Here is a 24,813-nt window from a genome sequence, read left to right as displayed (position 1 = left end):
TCTAAACACGCGATGCCGGAATATAGATCTTCGCGAGGCATCATAATGATTTCGCTATTGCAGTCATTATGGGTTCTTCGTATAATTGTGTCTAGTATTGTTGCAGTTGGTAAAGGTAATCACAATTACAAAAAAAGGACTTATTTAGTCAGTGAAGATAGGAAAGAATTATACCTTATTATTTTTATTTCAAAAGTATTATGTTAGGTGCTCGAATGTGTACATGCTTTGGTGGCTTAAGTAGAGCCGTATTCACAATTGCCATGCCATACTGTTAAGCTTTTATTGGTGTCATTAAAGGTGCATCAAAGCCGATAACTTCGACATCACGGGATACACAAAAAACACTTCAAAAGTAGCAGTACTTAGAGTACGACGTAAAAAGTGTACCTTCTAAAAACCTTCAGTAAAGTTAAACATCTGCTTCCTAAAAGCGATCGTTATGCCGTTGGAAAATATAAAATCCGAATAGCCAGAGTTACGGGGACACCAGTTATGAAATAAACAACGGTGTCGTAAAGTTTTTGAGTTGAGAGCCACAGCTGAGGCGAGGACAATGCGAGGTTTATAGCGAGTTCAGAATGTTCAGAAGTCATTACCTGATGTATCGTTCGACATTGAGCAGTAACACGTACTGTGTTTCACATAATACTTCCAATCTTTTTAGAGTAATTGCATGGAGTATAATTGGACAGTTTATTTTGCATAATATTTTAACAGTAGCTCATTTCATTCGTTATGCTGGCACCTAAAGGATATTGTTTATATTTCGAGAGGGTGAATCCTTGAAACTATAGTCATGAGTATAAATTATTATTAAAAGGTAAAAGTATCGTATAAAATGAAATATTGATAGCAAACTAACCGACTATTGAATTTAACTTTAGTATGAACGGCGACGTTCTCCAGTCATGTTTTAATTACTAAGTTAGTTAATGTAAACTTTTGCAGCAAAGGAGCTCCGTGCATCGTCTCGAGGTTATCATAAAGTACAAACTCTTTAACAGTTCATAATACATTAAATTGGAAATACAAACTATCATTTTATCTAGAAAGTTGCTTCAAGTGATATCTACACTTCTTGAGTTCATTAAGTTTGTTTAAATGAGACATTGATCAGGCATTAATGTGTGAAGTTTGAACGAGGATTTTATCGCAGTGGGAGTATTTATGGGTACATCATAAAGATATAAGAGAAAGTTGTAACAGTGGGCCGATAAGCCACTGAATAAATCTTTTGTTGGCGCAGAACCAGCCCTTGCCGTCGTGACAGCCAGATATTAAATTATATCAGCTGAGATGACAGTAACGGAATAGGAACAGAATATATTTCCTCCACTACAATTGGATTTATTTGGGGTTTCGTTGTAAAAGAGTGACATCGGAAGCAACGGCTACAATGTTTTATCGAACATTTTGAATCCGTGAGAAGTAAGGTGTAGGAAATAAAACTATGCTGTCCGAACGGAAAACAATTTTGTAGTTCTTCGTAATCGTTTGTTTTGTTCGCGTGTGAACTTACTAGTTTATTTTCTTGATAGTTTCTTCCATTACGCGTAGGAAATAGAATTACGTACTACTGGTAGCAATAGGAACTCCAGTAGCAATGTCTTTACTACTTTTGCAGATAAGACTGGTAAGCTGGTCATGTCATCATTGATATTTTTTTAGAAAGTGGCTGGACTTTGGTTTTAGTTAGTGATAAACTGAAAATCGTGTTGTTACCCAAGTAACAGGGTTCTGGAGGTCAGATAGGCAATCGCTCCATGTGAAGTATTGGTATTCAGCTGCATCCGAAAAGACTGGAAGCCGACTCCAATATAGTTTGGAGGAAAGGCTATGCTGATATTTATGGTTATAGACTGAAAGTCAACATTCATGGTAGTCCCTACCATCCCGATCACAAATGAACATTCTATGAAGATGGTAATTTTCTATATCAGCCCTTTTATCTATGAAATAGTACATCTCAATATTTATCTTCTAAATAAACTATACAGGTACATAATATCTTGTATCTTGTTTAATCATTCGAGGATCAATAAATCCCAAACATATGACGCACACTCATTTACATTTTGCCAAATAGTTCGCGACTAAAAATAGAGCCTTCCAATATTTTCCCATGAGTGACGTAAATTGTATGCCGGTTGAGTAACAACCTCTGTCGAAAAGAAGTAAACATAACGTACTTTTTTAAATTGGTTATGAAATAGTTAGAAAGTTTGGTAATTGTAATTTGGATAAAATATGCTTTTTGAGATCAATAATTCTCTTGCATATTAACTACCATTAGACTATATAGCATAATTTTATTAACTTATTACGTTCGTATTGGTTACACACTAAAATTCACTTGGGGGAATTTGTTCTTTTAAAGCTCGTTGATGGCTCGTAAATTTTCTTTAGTTTTTGTATAGCTACTCGATATTGATTGTAAAATGCTCCTCTGAAGTCTAAAAACGAAAATTATTTAATAAATTTATATATCATTTGTATGTTATAATCTTCTCAACGACATAATTACTTGACTCTATGTAAAATTCAACTGTAAACTGTACTTTAGGCTTTTAAGTCTCCTAATGATAACAAAAGTATAGTGTTTTAGTCCGCTAATGTGAGTTATAAATCTGAAATAATTATATTTGGGACATCTAGCCTTTATAACTCTTAATAACGACTTTGAAAGGGCAACCCTTGCCTGTTTTGTTGGACAAAAAGGGTGTTGTGTTCTTGTCCCGGCGCCCATTATAATGCGAGTGCCTTCGTTATTAGCGAAGGCAAGTGAACAGTAAAGAGGCTAAACTCCGCTTTTTCATATTTATTATGAAAGATATTACTGAGTCGTGATAGGATTTAAAAGAAAAAGTGTAGTAAAATACGAAATTATGTCTTCTTTCTCTGGGAGTAAGGAGTAATGAAAGAACGCTTGCCATGATTTGACGCTCGCTTGACATGACACTCATTAATTTAGTTATTTTATAAACTAATATTATGACCTATCACTTATTCTTATTGATTACCTATCATCCACTTAAAGAGCATTTGAAAGTGCTGAAAAATTATTGTTGTAAATTCCTTACATGTATCATCGGCACCGAATTGTAAAACATATCATTACTTGCTTACTAAATCTTTAACTCCGAAATGTTCTAATCTTATCAATTCAACTGTTTTAGCACAGAAACGTGAAGTACATATACATTTAAGCGTTTGTTTCATTGGGTTCAAAGACTTTTCTTTAAAATTATTATAGCAAGTAAATACTTACATGATATAAACAGTGAAGACATTCCTTAATAATATGCATAGTTTTAGACATAAACGTGTTATCGATTAAGCCTATTGTAAGCCCGTAATCCGTCGGCTCAACTCCATTTAGCCATATATTGTGCCGAGTTGATGGCTAAATTAATTTTAGTCGGCGTCTAATCTATGGCTTATTGTGTAAATGTGTTGGTAGGTTTATTCTATTAGACTTTAGATGTCGTAAACTCGGTCGTTTCGCCACAGTTTGTATGTGTGGCTTCATGAATGTATATCTTATTTAGAGGTTTATAATAAATGCGAAAGTTTGTGAGGATTGACGTATGTATGTTACTTTTTAACACAAAACTACTAAACGGATTTAAATGAAATTTGATACAAAGATAATTCATCCCTTGATTAACACTCAGCATGCCTTTAACCACATGAATCGCGGATAAAGTCGCAGGTAGACGTTAGTACCATTATAAGTGTGAAAATTTGGATCTTCGCATAGATGTTTGTTACTCAATTACGACAAATCATTTTACTAATTTTGGTACATAGATATTTTGATTTTCTATATTACCCACATCGTAGGAATAAAAATAAGAAATCCTTTTGTGTAACTGGAGATTTTTTATCCCGGAAAAGTCGTGTCTATTGCCATATAGGCCACTAGGCACATTACCAAACTTTAGTCAACTAATAAGAATTTTCAAAAATAAATTATAAAAGCTCTGCACTTGTTTGACATTATATTGTCTACCTAAAAAGTGTACTGCACAATTCAGTGGCAAGGGAAACTGACAGATTAAAATCAGCTAAAACCTGTTAAAACGATTCTCAATATGTAAACCTTTAATATGTAAATATAAATAGCGTTATAGACCACAGTCGGTATCGGAAAATCAAAAATTCAAATTAATAGCAGCCACGAGTCATACGTACGTTCGTTATTACCGAAGCGTGGAAAATGTTTGAACAATGTAATTATCGAGTAAATGTTATTACATTTTGTTTCTGTACGTTATTTCACTGTTACTATGAAAGATCGTTGGATATAATGTATGGCTTTATTTGTATTCTATCTATCTATCGTATGGTTAGTGGTCAACTAAGTTTCAAAGTTGTTCAAGTCGCCTGAAAGGAATTTGACATGGCTTAACGACTGTTATTTTTACTGACGAAAATTGGGGACGGCTTTTTACGTGCCCTCTGAAGCACGGAGACGCTCAGTTCAAATACCACAAGCGGTCACCCATCTAAAGAATGACCACGCCAACGGTTGCTTAACCCACAGACCGTTTACCGGCCGGTGAGTACACCTGGCTGTGACTATGGGGGTTGATTGCAGACTTTCTTTTATGGTAAATCAATAGTACTATCGGATTGTTATTGATATTATTATATGCTTAGAAAAACATTTTTTAAGTTATCAATTCGCAGGAAATGACAGTTCGATGCAGTCGTTTGGGGAGACCAAATAAAATATGTGATATCAAAGTGTCGGAGGTATTGCTATTGACCTACTTCCACGTACCATGACTTAAGCATTTAAGTGCATGTTATTGTGAAATACATAGTTAAACATTGAGCTGTTCATATTTGAAAAATAAACCATCTTATTAACATCAGGATTCAAAATAAGACTATTTAAACTTTTACCACTTGCTTTCTTTTCTTAAATAATATTAATGCTTCAAATAATCCTGTAGCCCACGTATTCAAAACACCTGGTAGATTTCTTATCCATAAATAAATATTGTTATCAACTAGTAAGGATCTAACAAAAACAATAATATATCTCGTTCTATTCTTGTCCGTAATAGTGCTAAATTTAGCACTGCCTACGCCGTAGCTGTAACCGTAGCCGCGCTACGATTAATGACGTCTCGCTCTGTTTACTCGTATTGCTAAATGTATCTAGGTTTAGTAGATGTATTATATCGACTGACCAATTAAAGTGGAAACTAAATTACAGATAGAAATAATATTTTTCTTTAGTATATAAACTTGGTGCACCCAAGTTTGCTTAACTATACTAAATATTTATTTAATAATGCCTGGATAAAGTTGTGCTACACATTCGCATAAAAATAATTGCTAGTATTTATTATTAAGAAAAGTCTGTGTTTTCCCGAAATAAATAAATGAAATAAAAAAAAATGTAATTGTCACATAATAATTTCACAGATTCAAAGGTATTAATTCTAGAGATAAAATGATTAAATCGTATTATTCTTCGCACCTCAGAGTAAATTAAAAAACGTATAAATTAAATTCAATTATTTATTTTAATGTATAATATTACGGTATATTTATTCGTTTTACTTTAAAACGTCATCATTGAGAAATGCTAAAAGAATTGCCCCAAACCAAATATGTGCATACTTATACATTCTATTATTATGATAATTATAAAACGTACCGTTTCATTATACGCAATAAACATCATATTACCGCGGTCTAATTTAATAAAATATCCCATTTACTGTGAACAAGGTCTCAAGCTTTATCAATTCATGTTCAATGAGGCCGTGCTTACAACTTGACAAGTCGTAAAGCCGCAATATTGTGCCATTAAACGGCTTGAGATCCTGTATCAGTAATTAAATCTTACAAATGGCTTGAAGATTGCGACTTGTTGATTTATAAACATCGTATACTGGTTTACGTTCGAGTAAACAATATTTTGAAGACAAATCAAGATTTTATTATTTGAGCACACGGCTAATTTGAGTCGACACAATATTCTCAATAGTCCTTTTTTATTTAAAAAGTTAAGAATATAATGTTTGGGATGTAGGTTAAAAAGGTTAGAAATAGACCTCACCACTGTATTTGACGAAAATCTAAAAGATAGAGTATTTTTGGTACCAGATATATCGCGGTTAAAGGCGTGCTTTTAAGGACGAATCATTTTCGAACTAGGATGTGGTAATGTGTTTAAATTTTTTAATTATACTAAAGTGATAAGTCTCCTTCATTACTCGAAGTATTTTGTAAGATGGCTTGAATGATATTGATTCTTGTAGATATCACTTTGGCTCCTTGTTATCGTTCTTCGGTAATATTATAGGATGCTCTTCAACAAACAACGGTATCGAAATTCATTTTGGCGTCTGAAAGTTGTATTCGGAAGCTGCACGTTTATGAATTCTTAATTAATAAAATACGAAGTCCCTCGTTATAGCGATAAATGTATATTTCAACCCCCTGTTGCCTTTGTTAGCGGTGAAAATTAAAGGCTTCTGGGAAAAATAGGCATCACAGTGTTTAATTGTATAAATTTCATAGATATACATCGTTGAAGGATCGAGCTCGACAGCACTTTTAACTTTAACGTCTTTAGAGTTTTACTTAACAGTTATCAATGAATACTAAGATAAATAGTTTATTGTTATAACTTGTTCAAATAATAAAATATTCCGTTTGATTCTACGGTAGCTGACACCAGCCAAGATTACGTCAACTGAACGTTTCTTACAACTTCAACCGTCTTGTACAACCCAGCGATACGAATGTACAATTTTCATTGACATTAATTTTCAAATATAATTCTTATCGGACTATTATCAGGCCGCGACGAGCCGCGGAGGTCGAATTCGTTCGTGTTCAACGACGACGGGGTCTCTGCCTATTTCTAAGGCATAATTTCGGAACTTAAATGATTTCTTTCATTTGCGAACCTTTTCAAAACCCTCCCTTTTTCCGCTTACGTAAAAGCGATGTTCATAGCGATAGAAAACGTTGTCTGATTTTCATTTCACCAACGCAATTTATGAAAAAGGAGTTTTGAATTTTAAAAGTATTACGTAACACTGTTGAATTGTATTATTGGGAGGTACGATGAATTAAAAATAATTTGTTGTGACTGAAAAGGGCACAATCTCCTTTAAATAAGGTAATTTCTTCGGGCCACTGTCCAAATGGATTTTTAAACTGACGCACGTTATTGTTTTAGGATAAATATTGGTGTAATTCGAGCTTAATAGGAGTCGTTCGATATATCGTTTTCGTGTAAGTGCTGTAGTTCAACTTTGAAAAGGTTCGTTTGAGAACAATGGTTTTAAGTGTCACAAAGGGCGCGAATACTAAACGAATGGAGGCTTCACGGCTTCGACGAGCGTGGGGCGGGCGGGGAGCGCGAGGCGCGGGCGGTGTGCGCCGCCCAGCTGTGATACCAGCCTTTACACTTTCGTACGATTTGCTTTTATATAAAAGTTCGGTGTTAGACATTAAATAATCGTATAAATAATTCAAAATAAGAACTATCTCTTAAAATGGTAATGCGAATAATTATTTGTTCAGTCCGCTCACTTTGGCTCACAAAATAATCTAACCAAGTACAGTATTAAGTTAAGTTTTAAACCAGAATTAGTTTTTATACTTCAAAGTAAACGATGGATTAGCAAAAGGTAAAGTCTCTCACGAAAACATATTGAATAATTATTACGAAAAAATTATTCATTTTATCGTTTTAATATGCCTTATTTTTTATGTTACAATAAAATGACTATTTGATATATAAGAATGTTATAGAAAATCGCAATGAAAATGGGTACCAGAACGGTGGAAATCAGTGGCACATTTTCGATGGAAGCGTAGCAACACCGCGTTTTGGGCAGACTCGAGCGCGCGATAGCGGCGGGCGAACGCCGCGTTAGCCTCCGCAAGCCGCGCAGCCTTAACATAAAACAGTTCAGTGAACATCTTGTGTGAAAAAATGCTTGTTCAGTAGTTCTGTGGACCGACGGCGCCTGTTGCATCCCACCGCGACCTCACCACTGAAAGAACCGCGCCTTTACCGGAACCTCCAATTAATTTTCGTAAGTATAACAATTTCTTTTGTTGTTAAACTTCCGAAATGATAAGTAGGCTTAACTGTTTCTTTGAAGCTTAAATAGGCTGTAAGATACATTTTCCGTTTGATTTAATAAAGTATGTAAGAATTTTCTTTATGACAATTAAGTTTAAATAAACCGGTCGGCCGGCGCGTCGCTTGGCGCCATTGCAAACTATTTCCGATTACATATTATAAGACGACGCGACGCTTATTCACGTTTGTAGAAAAGGGGATTAAAATATTTACAAATAATGTTTCGTAATATTGAGTCGCATTTAATCCGATTGAAATGTATTATTCCTTTGTACAATACTATGGAGTTATTGGTGGTGATTTTATTAATTTACTATTCGTAATGAAAAAGCGTGTAATTAATATTATTTTATCCATTTGTAGATATATCTAAATATTGAGGATGATTTTGGCCACGTCAGCCTGACATCATTGTGCACACAATGTATATTTAATCGTTGGTCAGTGGAGGAAGTTCAAATAGAATAACAGGGAGTATTTGCCCCTCATTTTACGCACACAGCTCTCCATTATTTGTGGGAGCGCGGCGGAAATTGCAATAGAGCACAGTTAACAGAATCAACTGTGAATAATGTTCGTATTAGGAAGTGGGCTTGTGTTAAACTTTGAAGTCCGTTTCCGGCCGCCGCCGCTCTCCGTGTGTGACATATTAGCTTCCTGAGCTTTTCATGTACAAAATGTACAGATATAAAGTTGGTTCTGTTTATAGGATTTGAAATACATGGAGCTTTTTATTTTCGAGGGTAGTTATGTCGCTTGTTAGTTTTTAGAAGATGATATTGGCCATTAACGCGTTTTATTCATTCTGGACTCTACGTAAGAATTTTGGCCGGACTAAAAGCTTTGAACACAGTTGTTTCTAATCTGTATCTAAAAATTAAGTAAGTATATTACTTTGAAATGTCTTTAATGTGTTCGTAATAACAAGTAAAGCATAGATATCAGCCTCTAGTAAGTGATTAGAGTTATTTTACTGAATCTGAAATGTTTCTTAATATGTTCTAACTATTAACATCACAATCCAAGGCAAGAAAACTCATTACGTTTCGCAATACGACAAAGCAAACTCCGAGTATAATTTGAAGCTTAAAATAAACGGCTCCGATGCAATTCGACTTCAAACTTAATCCGTTGGCAGTGTGGCAGTGTCAACTGTAAAGCCTTGACCGCTGCCCTTTCTTCATCTCGTTAAAACTTTGTAATGCCGCACACATAGCGTGCAAAATAAACCGGGGAACAAAGAAAATGTGGTTGTGAAAGGGATAATTTATTCTAAGGGTACGTCACAAGCTTAATCTGGCACGAGAGGGGGCGCGGATACTTCCCCGTCCGTAGATGAAACCCGCAAAATATTCACGATCAATTGAACAAACATTCGGTCTAATGATCCCGCGTATGATGTATCTGCTTTCTCAATTAGACCCTTTTGATATTCAACGCGGGGCCACTCGCCGGACGCTGCGGTCAATCTGTTCATAAAAGTGCTCTGTTAAATTAAATTAATACTATAAAATAACAAGTTTTAAATTTGTTGAGGGTTTTTAAAATTAATTTAAACGATAATAGTAATAACTGCATTGTGTCGTGCCAAAATTGAGCAGTTAGATTTTACATGTTGGTTCATGTTCGCGATTTTGTCAAGGTGTTTTCTGACTTTACTACTAATACAGACGGAAATCTGAAGAAAAAACTATTAACCTTTACCTAGCTATTAACTACAGTTTCGGGCAGCTATCGGCTAGTGATTTTAACGAATTTTCACATGGACTTCGAGTATTTTAGGCTTAATGGTAAATACATGCAAAACGATACGATATAATTGATGTATGATCATTAATCGTGTATAGAAAAACAGAACTCAATAATCGAATAACAATAATTTCATCATTTTGTTTATTCAGTCACCCGTACGTACATCGTATTTTTGTGGTTTTCATCACGTCTAGGTGTCAAAAACTAATTAATGAATTGAATTTGTGTTATTCAAAATAATAATGTACATTAATGAATGTGTTAGATATTTCATTGTTCAGTTTTGTGGTTTGTGGTTGTGAAAAACTGAAATTCAAATGCATTTTGAATTAAACACGACGATGATAAATTATTATGAGCTCCTGCGGTGGTTTCTAATTAAAATGTTCTTTGTTACGAATTGAATATGTAAATTTAATACATTTTTAAATCTACTATGCATTTAAATGTACGTGGAGGTGTTCCACAATATGATAAGCTATGATAAAAAACTGAATGTTTTGTTGATAATAGATTTTTTTTTATTGTAGTTAGGAGTATTTTAATTTTTTACACGTCGTGGTAAAATCAAAACTAAAAGTAAGTTTTATTATACGATTTTCTTAGCTGAATATATAAGTTGTACTATAATTTTGATCAAAAACGCTTTGTCGCCAATAGCAATTTCAAATCTTGTCGTGTATTACATATTTTATAGGTTTCAGTTTTCCATAACTTTGATATAATGAATACGTTCCTCGCAGTGCTTGTACAAATACCTACTCATTACAATTTTGTTTTCCATCATATATTTCTACGTTAAATACTGGCGGTTTCATTAATTATTCATAAAAGGTCCATTCTAACTTCTAGCTACTATTATAATTCACTGGCAAATGATAGTTAACACACATACCCTAGCTGTGAATGTTTCAGACGGTCCGTTTCTCACAGTTGTAACGTAGACCGTTCCTTCCACGCCTCGAGTAAATCAAATATTTGATTCGGTTAAGAATAGGGCAATTACTAATTGACACCGGCCCTTACAAAATGGCTATCGCAGTTGAACCGTTTCGGGCGAAATATAACACCTAGCAATCTTGAGTAGGTATCTGTCGGCTAATTGCTAGTCGGTCGCTCACTGTTGTTTTACTAAATAATGGTAACTGTATACGTGAGTAATACGCGGTCCGTCTGAGCGTGAAATAGGTAATTTCCCTCGACCATTAAGGGCAACAATACCTTTCACCCATCGCGCAACACGTTCGCACATAAAAAGTCAGTTTTTTAACGAAAACGATTGCTCTGTCTCGCTGAAGTAAAGCTCGTTATAGCGCTGCTGAATTTTCATTGGATCACGTATATTATTCTGCAGCGAATCCGCGTCGCTATAAATTTTTAAGAGCAGCTAAGGAAAAGTGCAGTAAAAATCTTGCAGTTGTTGAGTTTGACACCGGCGAGTGGTTGTAAAAAGTCGATTGTTTTATTGGTATCTTTTTGAGAGATCTATAAAACTGGAGGAAGAGTGATGTGTATTTATTGCAACTTATTTTCTCTTGAGGATACAGTTGGCAAGATTAATAAAAAATAAAACAAGCTTCAATAATAACAACATATTTTATTAATAACTTGAACTTACTTAACTAGAGAATCAACACGTTGAGATTGAAGTTCAAAAACGACATCTTGGCGTTCACTAGTTGGTGAAAGAAAGACAAAATATCTTCAGCAGCAGGGATTAGTTGAGTAAATTACGGACCTTTATCTCAATTAAGTATTCCAGTCAGTTTTGTTCGTAGCTAACAGTAAATTAGCTATTTTCTGATATCCCGCTTAATCAAGCGTTGAATAAATTATGTTTATAGGTTTAGACGTTGTACCTACGCACGCAGGTTTCTTAAGTTAGAAAGTATGTTTAAAATAATACTAGATTCTGCCTTTAACTTCGTTCTAGTGAATGCATTTTCTGCCATAAAATGTATCTCGTTAATTTTACCTATTAAAAAATTTCATCCATATTCTTTTTGTAGTTTTGCCAAAATAACGACAACCATGATCTACACACACATTAATTCCATTCATAGCTACAAATTTAATATTTACGTCCATGATAATAAGTATACTATTTATTTGCATATAAGACTCATCGAGATTCTACATTAATTATTTCACGAATACGTTCTGCCAGACATATTATTAGTACTGACATGGATTTACTTAAAAAACTCTTCTGGATTGTTCAATTTTCTTGGATATAATAGGAAAACATACTTTTGGTTCAAGAAGGTTTTATGTTTTTGGAATTAGTAACGAACCTGTGCTCTTTTATTCATAGGAGAAAATAATCCGTGGTCCACTCGTCCGGGAGGCTTAAATAATAATTTCAACTGGCGCTGTTGGAAACAGAAAAATAAATGAAATGCCACAGGGGAGCCACTGAAAGAGGTCGAGTCTTTAATTGTTTTTCTTTTTTTCTTTTTTGAAGCAATAAATTAAATGTATCCCACCTACTGGCCAGCATTCTGCGAATGGAAAGTGTTACCGTTTTTGGAAGATTGTAACTTCTTGTCTAGAAGTAAAAAGAAATGTAACTTCTTGTCTATCTTTTCTACTGTAATTTAAGATAACATACCGCTAATGTTCTAGACTTTAATTATGTGTATAACATACTCACAAAAAAGAAGTATACATTAAACATTTTTGGATTAAAAAGCCACCCCTTTTTGTATACAAACAAAGTTAACAGAAAACTGAGAAAAGTCCCGAGATTTGCGCAAAAATCTGAAAACGCTGAATGATTGATTGTGCTACTTTAGGCGGAACCGTGTTTCGGACAAAAATATAACATCTACATCGTTTCTTCTTTGACGGCGCTTATTGTCAATAGCTTGATCGATGAGAGACTCATTTATTTGAAATAAAATGCGATTTTTATCGTGTAATTTGTCAATGGGACCTATTTTCATCGTTATTGACATTATTTTGAGTTTAACGCCCTTTAGGTAGTTGTTACTTGTGAGTTGTGGAACACGTGCCCGATTTGATAACTCATCGTTTTTTATACAAGAGTTTATTTTTTCTGACACGTGCACAGTGTGCACACGAGTATATGTGTACACGCATGTGTTTAAGGAACTATGTTCCCTAAATCTTGAGTATCATCCATCAGCGGTACCTTTTATAAGACAGATGAAGTTGCTTTATGTATTATACGAAAGATCCTTTAATTTTAAGTTTAGCCATTAAGCCCCTAAATTCGAAACTTTGCGCGAGATAACATCTGATGCGACTCCTAATAAACCATAGTCTATTATAAACATACACCCAAGGGGCCACTGGGAGTTCATCCTGTGTGGAAGTTTGTATCAGTGCGTTCTGCCGGTGACCGAACTTTACTGCACATTGTCACTTGTTACGGACTTAAGATAAAAAGTTTCTGCTCAAACTTCCTAGTTGCCCCCTCAGAGACTTCGCTTTGTGAGATATTTTCAGAAAAGTCGTGTAATTCACTTCCCGTTATGTTTATTCTTAAAGTCGATATTTAGGACAGAGATGAATTTATCAAAGCTCGTTTAATATTTATTGCAACTATTGAGTCGATTAAGTCAACAAATGAACGTCTACTTGACTAAAGTGATAAAAGCATTCAGTTCACAAATATTTGTTTACACGTTACCAATAATAAAATTGAATTTCACCAATGTTATAAGCGGGATGGTGATTTATGAAAAAATTAAACATGTTACAGCTTATTTGCCCACGTACACACAGGTTAAACCATTTTAATTGACTTATGGCACCCGACCCAAATACCGTACAAAAATTCGAGTTGCCTTTTTTTACGACGTAAAAGCGAGGGAAATTTTCATTGTTATTCTTTAACCCGAGAGAGCCTTGGCGTGAGGAAATAATATATATTTTATCTGTATACATATTTTCTTAAAGCACATATTTTGTAAATGTGTTCGAGGTATTTTCTTCTTGGGTAAATGCGTGCGGTGCTTCGTTAGTGTAGACGTAGATGAAAGGAAGAGGAATGAAATAACGTCAGTTAGCGCCACGGTCCAGTCTCGGCCCCCGGCGGGCTTATAAACTAAGGCTGCGTTATCTCCGACTACGTCGGCCCCAAATCCCTGTGAGGGGAGATCTGGCCACAAAGGTTTTCATTATCAGTAGTTTTATACTGGCATTTATCCTTCAAACACCTTCACTTGGTAAGACGGTAACTATTAAGTAGATACCTATGTAATCATAAAACTCCGAAGCTATGTTTTTATGGTATTCACAAAATTGGATGTGTTATCTTTGATGGTTTAAGAAGATAAGAACACAAGAAACACGCTCAAAGAATACTCCAAAAGCAGGTATAGAGTATTAATTATGAATGTTCTCATTTCAGTAAAAAAAGATCCTTGCATATACGTAATTTAATTAGGTATAAATTTAAACCATTAATGTCCCACTGCCACTAGGGTCTCACCCGTAATGAGAGCGGGGTATCGCCTTGAGACAACCACACTGGCGTAGTGCGGATTGGGGACTTTGCATACCCTCAAGAACTGTTCTAAAGAACTCTAGGGCATGCAAGGTTGCATTACGGTGTTTTACTTCACCTGGAACAATTATTAATTACTAGCTCACCCGCGCAACTGCGCTAGCTTCACATAAGAGAGAATAGGTCATAATTTTTCACGTTTTTCGTAACATTTTTCACTACTGGTCGTAGCGTGATGATATATAGTCTATAGCCTTCCTCAATAAATAGGTTACCAACAGTAAAAGAATTGTTCAATTCGCACAGTAGTTCCTGAGATAAGCGCGTTCAAACAAACAAACTCTTCAGCTTTATAATATTAGTAGGTATAGATTTATAAACACACACGTAACATCGAACAGACATTCGTTTGGTTGCCTCGGGTTCGAACCAGCGGCTTGCGTGGGAGGTAAGATCTTAAAAAAATAGCAACATGTCCATTTTTACCATGGAAACTCAATTTTTTTCAATTACGTTACTAGTAATAGTAATCACATATCGTACAGCGAGTTATATATTCGTAAGTTATGTAAACACATTGTCATAGGAATTGTGTAGCCACACGTAGGGACAGCTATTTGCCTCCAGTGTCAAGATGTTTGCGCCACAAATGGGTTTCGCCGGGACTCCTGATTTATTCACGATACGATTAAAATAAGTCCTCGTACGTAGATGTGAATAGAAAAATATATTTATATAAAACTTTTTCAACTATATTTATTTATTTTTTATCGGATAGTTAGTGGTCAACCTAATGACAAAGTTGTTCAAACCACCCGAGGGCTTTTGACGTGGCTTAACGACTGTTATCTTAATTGACAACAACCGGGACCGACTTTTTACGTGCCCTAAGAAGCACGGAGAAGCCCAGTTCAAATGCCACTATGCGGTCACCCATCTATGGAATGACCGCGCCAAGGTTTGCTTTCCCCACAAATCGTTTACTGACCGGTAAGCGCAAATGGCTATGGGCGCCTCAAATTTTTCAACTTATACCATTTGGTTTGTTCACGGAGATTAAATAAAATCTTTAGAAATTGTAAATCCACCTAAAGATTCCAAAATTCGCTCTATCTATTGATGAGAAAAACCACACAATAATCCGTTCGGCAGTTTATGAGTATATTGCGAACAGACATACGGATGTGTTATAATGAGTAGTAAGTGAGAGAATTCAATTCATCGCTGTTATTCCCTCAACGAATCGAAATCGTAACGAATAAAATAGAAATGGCCGCTCGATGCATTCTTCAGTTAGTAGTAAAACAGAAAAAGAATTTGATAGAATGTAATAAATAAACCAAGGTCTGATATAAAATAACCGTAAATCTTTGTGGATCGGAAGTACCTAGGTACTACGAAATATTTCCGATCTATTCTTGTTATTTATACTACCACAGTTCTGGTATATTATATGTACCTACCTATCTTATTTACCCCCGGTTTCTGAGTAAATTTGACGGTAATTTATCTATTCAATAGCGTTTTTTTTTAGTTTTGACGGTATTGAATAGATAAACTACTGTTAAATGTACCTCAGAAACCGAGGGTAAATGATTAAGTTTTTTTTCTAAAGACTCGCAATAAGTATTGCTCTTGTGTCGCGGGGAGCTTTACAAACCTCCAGACTCGAAACGACTATTTGTGGATCGCATAAATAATTGTTCCGTGTGTGAATCGAATTCACGACCTACCTACGCAGCGTGCCATTAACGTATTCAAATAATTATAAATTTTCTAAATCGTTTAAAAGAAAAAAAACTATTAAAAAGAAATCATAATGAGGTCTTTTGACAACTTTTCCACTCAACCATGCAAGCCTGTGTTACTAGCGTAAAAAAAACCTAATTTATCTTCTAAACTTTAAATTACAGTCTTAAAAGTGTCGCAGACCGTGACTAATTTCCTTCGGTAATGTTTTAAAGGACAGAATTGGATTAAAGCATTAAGCAGTTCACATCCATTTCCTTAGAACACTCCTAAGTTAGGCGAAAACTTCGAATTATTAAGTTTATGAAATATAGGCAGACTTATGACTTAGGTTTATCGTCTTACTTTACCCATTAGATATTAATATGAACGATTTTTAGAAATTGTTAGCTGACAACGATAATATTTACGGTTTATTACTGTTTAAAATCAACAGTGATAACAAAGAACTATTTAAAGTAAAATATGTTAAAACCTCATATTTGTTCGTCCATGTTATCCCAAAATGTCGAAGTAATTATATCTACTTCTTCCTCTCCAAATCAATGAATGTCATTCATGCATTTGGTCAATTTTGGCCTTAGAATACACGGGATCATCGTGGATTATTTATCTATTCTGTTTGAAATACCCTATAATCCTCCTACTTAAATAAAAATCACAATAATCTTCTAGACATATGGTTTTGACAAAGAAGAATAGTCCACAGGTGGGAAAGTGTCGATCTCGAGCATACTAGCTAGTAGCTATGAACATTCCAAATACATTAGCGAGAAGGAATATAATATACCAGTTAGAAGTCTTTGAAATGTGGTTTGAAATTTCATATGAAATTGTTATAAATATAATACGTATGAATTTATCTCCTTTCGCGGAACACGATAGGCCGACACTAGAATATTATGCAAAGTATTCCCTACATAAAATATTGTAGGGATCCTCTCGTATCTTTTGTTGCCATATTATTTCTTTTGGTTTTATGTTGAAGATTCACTATTCTATGAATGTAATAAAATAATATCGATTTAGAAGTAGGATTAGATAAAATAGACCAGATTATAGGTATTGGTATTTTTTCGCCTGCAGGCTTATATTATAATAAATTTCAGTCTTTTTCCACAATAAATCCATTAGTCACTCATTTTATACAGAAAGCCTAGATAACGCAAGATTCATTTGTTTAATCGTAAGACAGTAACTAGACACCTTGTTTTGCTAAGTGAATACTTAGTTATATGCGTACCACTACCTATACTTTAAGATAGGTTCCCAGAATGGAATCACTTTCGAGAACTTGGACCGTCACGTTGCTAATTTTAAAACTATGATGAAGCAGTAGATCAACAGTAAAAAGTGTTTAATCCCACGATCAAGACCGGTCGTTAGCTTGGATCCAACCTCTTTTGCTCTATCAGAAATGAATCCACTCAAAACGATTTCATAAATATTTTTTTAAGATTTCGTACAAAAATGCTTATTTATATATCCCATGGCCGCATAGGTGGACGTCATGTAATTAACTTAAAAATAATACCATATACCTACAAATGAACTAAGATACGTCTAGTTAATTTTATTAGCAACAAAGAAAAAGAGAAAAAATCTCTCAACAAGTGCCTCTCAATTCTATTCTTCAGCAAAAAGTGTTTTAAATTTTTTAACAATACGTTGCTCGTCGCTGCTAAATAAAATAATAGAACGGGATTAATTAAAAACGAGTGAACACAGGGAACTGTAAATATTAATATTTTAGAGAACAATCCAGAATAAACATTCTTAGAAAATGTAGATACTTATTATTTCTTTATACCTACTTACATTTATCATTCACTAAACCTCGCACAAATAATGATTTGTATGGTTAATCAAATAGAGATGGGTAAAATAGATCAAGTTTCATGTTTAAAGTTAATCTCATTAGTTTAGATAAGGTTTATTTCGTATGTATTTATTAGTTACAGTTGAAGTACTTTTATGAAGATCTCTTATGTGACGCAAGCGACGTTGCGCGGGTCAGCTATATAGTTCACTAGCTGACCCGCGCAACTTCGCTTGCGTCACATAAGAGAATCGTAATTTTCCCCGTTTTTGTAACATTTTTCACTGGTACTCTGCTCCTTTTGGTCGCAGCGTGATGATATATAGCCTATAGCCTTCCTCGATAAATGGGCTATCTAACACTGAAAGATTTTTTCAAATCAGACCAGTAGTCCCTGAGATTAGCGCGTTCAAACAAACAAACAAACTAACTCTTCAGCTTTATAATATTAGTATAGATAATATCACGCTTGTTTTGGCCGAAGTTGCGGGCTACGAAATAGCTACCTCGTGGTCAGCAGGATACACTACCGACCGCGCCACAGATGATAGCTCTACTACGATTACTACATAGGGAATTATTTGCTTGAGCCCCCTATTACTCTCTAGATTCACAAGCATCGTATTTCACAACTAAACATGCAAAGGCTATTTTCATGTCACTCATGTAGTTAGCAACATACAGACGAGTGGGTACATAATTTATCGTTCGGGAAGCGTAGCTACAGGATGTAACTAACTTAGTGTTATCAAGTCCACGAGTGTTTCGCTTTAACAGCACTACACCGAACAAACCCACTAACTTTGTTAAACGTACAACGGACAATTATGACGTCATCGTATGCCAGAGTGCTTTGACAGAAACTTAAACAATTACGTAGCAGGCCCTTCCCTCGACTGCGAATCGAATTAATGCTAGTCAATCTTAAATTTCCAAAGTTTCGATTGATTTAAATGTTGCTGTTGTTAAACTGAACATTTGAAAAGGTAGAGTAGGCATCCTAGAATACCTACTAAAGGTAGATTAAGTACATTTGATGGTTTCAACTATATCTACAAAATGAATGGAATTGAATATTAATGTAAACGTTATATGGTGCAACTGTTTTACAAATAACGACCACCATATTATAAAACATTATTATTTAGTGTGTTTATAAAACAAAAGAAAAACTGCGTTCGTAGTCCAATCGAGTCGTTTAATTGTCACTTATTTAGACTAATAACTGTACTTAATAGGTACTGCAATAAAAAAACAATGTTTTGACCAAATGTTTATTAAAACAATTACAATTAAAATATTTACATAATCATAAAAAATAAGCTCTTATACAAACGTTAATATCACATAACACTTAAAATAAACAACTACATATACTATGAACTGTGACTTAGGAAAATGTTGGGAATAATAAAAAAAAGTAAATAAGCCGAATTAAAGCTAGCGACACGGCCAATCATAATTATACGGTACTTTGTAGTTATTAAAAACAAGTAAGTAATATTTATTAAAAATATACTGAAGTTAAAACAAAACCATAGGATTAAAATTAAAAGCCCCTATTTTCCAAAATTACCTCGATGGCCAGTTAAATAAAGATGTAGGTACCTACAACAGATAAGTATATTAAAAAAACCGAGACCCAATAGTCACTGATCTCATAAGGCAATAAATATACCTTATACAAAATAGTAGTCATCCATACTAATATTATAAATGCGAAAGTTACTCTGTCTGTCTGTCTGCTACTCAATCACGCCTAAACTACTGAACCAAATTGCATGAAATTTGGTATGGAGATATTTTGATACCTACTCGAGAAAGGACATAGGCTATATATCATCACGCTACAACCAAAAGGAGCAGAGTACCAGTAATTAATGTTACAAAAACGGGGAAAAATTTCACCCATTCTCTCTTAATGGACGCAAGCGAAGTTGCGCGGGTCAGCTAGTAAGGATATATGTATGAATTGTCACTTTTATTCACTATACTAATATGTTAGATTAAAATACAACTAAAAGAAGCGTATCGTGTTTACAAATTATTTTTTTTCATGATCGTATATTATTCCTTGTGCCTATACACACTTTCGTTTCAATCAAGTTTAAGAACTTAAAAACAATAATACTTAATTTACTTACTCAAATCTAATAAACGACTATCTGCATAAGAATACTATGTTATTTATATAATACATACATAACATCACGCTTGTTATATCCGAAGGCTTAAACAGAGATACATATATGAAAAAAGTTACAAGTCATTTGAGAACCTCCTCCTTTTCCTGAAGTCGGTTAAAATTAGGCCCGCGTTTCGTTCACAATGTTAGTCCCATGTAATAGATAGCGAGCCTACAGTCATATACTGGGCACGTTAATGTTTTCACTGCTATTAAAATATCTATGTTTAAAATATGTATAAAAGTAGCCCTATAAAACAAAAATAACATTTATTTTATTATCTGTTAAGAAACATAATATTGTAAATACCTAGTTACTTTACATTAATAAAGGCGAGATAGCTGCTATGTACAGTGTGTTCAGTTATAAAATTAAACTTATAAAATACACTATGATGACTAAATATAAGATGTACTAAAATTATAACTCTGTGGCATGATGTTAATTAGTTTTTATCAAGAGCATTGTAGGTGAAATTATAACATAATAAAAAAACCTGTTCATGTAAAGTTTGTATCTCGCGCCAGTAACGATTGTTTATGTCGTTCACCAAACATGTGATCTATCTCACTGATACGTGTCAAATTTATAAGACATACACCACAGTAATAAGACGTTTCCGAAAGTTTTAATATTCTATTTTTCTTTAACAGTTGGTCATATATTCTTCTGTATGCAAATGCCAAACTACTGCCGTTTTCCGGCCAGTCGTGCACGTATTCAATTAATTCATCCTTATCTATTTTATCTGCAGATAATAATTTCGCTTCTATATGGTCTACATTCTCCTCGAAATGGTCAATGAAGTCATCAAACTGAATCTTGCAAGTCTCGCAATAGTACATGTTGGTTGATAGTCTTATCGTTTTATTTTCACTGAGTAAAACTTCAACAGCGCTTCTATGTTTTGCTCCTTCGACATGTTCTACCACATGTAAATCATAATTGGGAATTTTTACCTCACACACCATACAATCGAGTTCAGTTTCACTAAAATATTCCATTTGTTTCATATATTCAGCCATTTTTTCGTCAATTGTCAGTTCCTTAGTTTTTTGTGGGACTGCAGGATTGGCTTTGGACGTACTAGGCAGATTCTTTACAGCACTGGCAATCGCTTTTGCAGTTTTTTCAATGGTTGTAGGTCGTGAGTCAACATCATTAATCCGGGACATAAGTCGGTTTTTATGTGGCTTTCCTCGCTCGTGGACCCCCATACCGCCTTTCGGCACATGTACTTGGCATAGTTTACAAAATGATGATGTATCAACTGTAGCTTCTTTTTGTGGTTGTACTGCTGGTTTGTTTTCAGGAACAACTGTATTATGTTTGAGTTTATGCTTCTTGGAATTAATATGGCTCGAGTAGTTATGTGAATCAATATAAATCTTGCAGGCATCACAGTAGGTTCTCGGTGTTATTTTTGTGCTTGTTGACCCTGCCGCAGTTTTTGGTGTATAATATTTTTCATGTCTTGGGTCAATTGTATGGACTGCTCCAGTTAAAATTAGATCATTGCATAGAAGGCAATGGCTCCACAAATTGTTGCTTGTCTGAAACAATTCATTTAACTGTCATTTAAACATGCCTACTTAAGCTCAGTTTATATCAAAGTAATTGACCTACAAATGATTGGACAACAAATTTTCTTTTTTAAATACAGCAATGTATAATATACTTGTGAAATATTGAATAGGACAAAAAAATTATATCATATTATGATATCTAACAGCACAACTCAGAAAGTAGGAAGAAAAATACGATTGAAAACAATAAATGATAAGCAATAACACTCACCAATTCTCTGCAAAAGTGATCATTTATGGGTTGTAACAAATTCCTCACATGAGTTTCACATTCTATGTGTGACCTGTCCTCCTTAAGTACCCACTTCTTACATAATTGACAATGCTTTGATTCTTTATATTTTTTATATTCTTTCAATCCTTGGAAGGTATCTATTGGAACCTTTTCTATGTGACCCTTGGGTGTTGTTACAATTATTTCATCGTTCTCGATCATCGGTAGCTTATATGTCAGTTTGTATTTCTGAATCATCTTTTTCAAATACAATATAAAATCTACTCCTTTATTACCAACAATACCCGAGATAGGCATTACTTTATCACTATTGTTATGAGTGATAGTTGCAGGCAAAGTTGTGTTAGTAGTTTCTTTTTTAGCCTTATATGGAATAATTTTGTTTCCATTCTCATTCTCACTTAGATCAGAGACTGAGTTTGTACTGTACATAGAATCTGTGCCATGAACTACTGTGTTTGTACCATTACTTTCAGTTGCATGATTATTTACACTGTCATTCTCAGTATCGTCATTTATATTACCTGTGTAAATTTTTAAAAAGTTCTCAGCTACTTTCTGCCTTTCAACAGAACTCGAATGATAGGTTGATGTGTTATGTCTCCCTCTATTTTCTACAGCAATAACTTTTGAACAAGGTTCACAGTAATATATGTCATCATTTCTTTTAACATCAGGGTTTTCAATTTCAACACTAATTTGTTTAGAAACATTCTCAAGGAATGTTTCAGCCAATGCTTTGTGTATCTGGTGATATTCAGTTTTAATGTGCGCTCTGTAATATATTTTAGGCACTTCTATATTGCAAATATGACATATATCAGTCTCCGATGGTTCTGCAAAGAACAGAAAAAATTGCAAAATATTTAAGGTTTAAGTGATAGTTTGTAGTTACTGAAAACGCCAATTATTATTTCATTAACAATAAATTGTTTAAGCGATATTAATGGCTACTCATTGGTAAAGTTGTTCAATCTTAAGCTTCATTATAATTATGAGAAAGTTAAGAAATTAGATGTTTTATGCCGAAGAGTACATTTGGCGGTAGTTTATCTATTCAACAGCATTATTTTATACTAGCTGACCCGCGCAACTTCGCTTGCGTCACATTAAAGAGAATGAGTGAAATTTTACCCCGTTTTTGTAACATTTTTTACTGGTACTCTGTTCCTATTGGTCCTAGCATGATGATACATAGCCTATAGCCTTCCTCCATAAATGGGCTATCTACCACTGAAAGAATTTTTCAAATCGGACCAGTAGTCCCTGAGATTAGCGTGTTCAAACAAACAAACTCTTCAGCTTTATAATATTAGTATAGATGAGTTTAAACATTATTGAATAGATAAACTACCGCTAAATGTACCTCAGAAACAGGGAGTTAATGATAAGATAAGATATGATATTCATTTAAAGACCTATATATAATACCAATTTGATGAAATATCATGACAAACACTTACCATAACAATGTTCTTCATGTTCAGTGCCTTCAGAAACCGTCACATAGTAATATCCCGACTCTCCATCCAAGTCTTGCCTCGACCACAAGAGTTTTCTCTTCTCCGCAGGCTTTTCTATGAGATGTCCTAACAGACTCATGTCTAGATTATCAAAGGACACAAAATATTGTGTATTTGAAAATTCACCCAAAACCCATTTATCCTGAAACAAGTTATCTATTTAAATACATTTTTAAATTTACAATGTAATGTGTACTGTATTATACTCTAAGTAAAATAAGTTTCCATAAATAAGTAATTATGCAAAGTCCTCAAACTCACTCTACACAACTCAAACCCTACATGGCCTCTCCCTCGTTCGGGGTGGTCCTTAGATTATAAAAAAAATCAAGGATTTAAAAAAGTACTTTAAAATCATAGTGTTGTAAAGTTTTAATATTTCAAAAGCACTTTAGAACAGCAAACAATCCTATTAAATTCACAGAAGTTGTAATTTGCAAATCTTCGAATAATAACAATCTTGTTCAGGAAAGTTGGTAGTTGTAGGACACAAATACACCATTGTTAAAAAATATATAAGTGCTTCAATCACAATAAAAGTTTAAAAATCAAAGTCAACTTACATGATCTGCCATGGTACAAGTTTTCACGATTCACCTGTTCTGCAAAATTATGTATTGCTGTTACGAAAAGCTATCACTGTGTCTAAAGTTGTCTCAAGAATGAGAATCACAGTGAAATGAAATTCGGGCTGTTAATTTTCTGTTTATCAATCAAAAACACTATCAGTGGATAGTGACGGGCACTAACGGGCAGCGTAAATACAAAATTAATCGATTATTATCGGCGATCTTAGCGATTATCAATAGAAACAATTATATTTTATTATAAGCCTATGTCGTCCCACTGCTGGGCATATAATTAATGTTAAAGTAGCATACTATTACTTTGTTTGTTTAGGCGTTCATTAAACGCATTTTGGCCTAATATTATTTACTATTAAACTAACCGACTAATTAAACGTAAAGCGCTGAACGTAAACACATTTGACATAATCGATGACATTACGAGTTGCATTTAGTCACAGCACTATTTAGTTTCGTGTAGTCGTTCTAGGTATTCCCCGTTCATAGAGTAAATCGGATGTTGAGATAAAATTAAAATAGTAGACAAATCAGGAGAGTACCTATTTATTTTGGTACTATTAATTTGTGATTCTCAATTTTTTCGCATTTTAGATTAAAGTTTTATATATTATATATGTATATATAAAAAAAAAATATTTCATCTGCTAACTAAAGAAAATAATAGTGTCTTAAATAAGTTTGAGAAATAAAGTTGCTCACCTTTGGCAATAAATTTTACTTCTATTGTAGGTTTGCATGTGTAGTTTAGCACGTTACAAAAGATAGCGTAGATAA

At 34.0% G+C, this 24,813-nt stretch overlaps 2 protein-coding genes across 2 annotated transcripts in view; one reads left to right on the top strand and one right to left on the bottom strand.

The window, feature by feature from the left end:
- The first annotated feature begins 7,879 nt into the window (after positions 1–7,879).
- Positions 7,880–24,813, top strand: part of LOC142972511 (uncharacterized) — a 107,782-nt gene continuing 90,848 nt past the window's right edge. The window contains exon 1 of the mRNA XM_076113712.1: positions 7,880–8,078. The gene's annotated coding sequence lies outside the window, so the exon portion shown is untranslated. The remainder of the gene's footprint in view (positions 8,079–24,813) is intronic.
- On the bottom strand, positions 19,189–24,391 carry LOC142972510 (uncharacterized). The gene is made up of 4 exons (XM_076113711.1): positions 24,016–24,391; positions 23,393–23,594; positions 21,906–22,765; positions 19,189–21,661 (listed from the first exon to the last, which is right to left on the bottom strand). The coding sequence occupies exons 1-4, from the start codon at positions 24,025–24,027 to the stop codon at positions 20,609–20,611; spliced, it is 2,127 nt and encodes a 708-aa protein (XP_075969826.1). The 5' UTR covers positions 24,028–24,391; the 3' UTR covers positions 19,189–20,608.

This window comes from Anticarsia gemmatalis, chromosome 4 (assembly GCF_050436995.1).
Source record: "Anticarsia gemmatalis isolate Benzon Research Colony breed Stoneville strain chromosome 4, ilAntGemm2 primary, whole genome shotgun sequence".
Lineage (NCBI taxonomy): Eukaryota > Metazoa > Arthropoda > Insecta > Lepidoptera > Erebidae > Anticarsia > Anticarsia gemmatalis.
The sequence above is the reverse complement of the archived record's forward strand: the minus strand, read 5'-3'. Positions and strand labels throughout refer to the sequence as shown.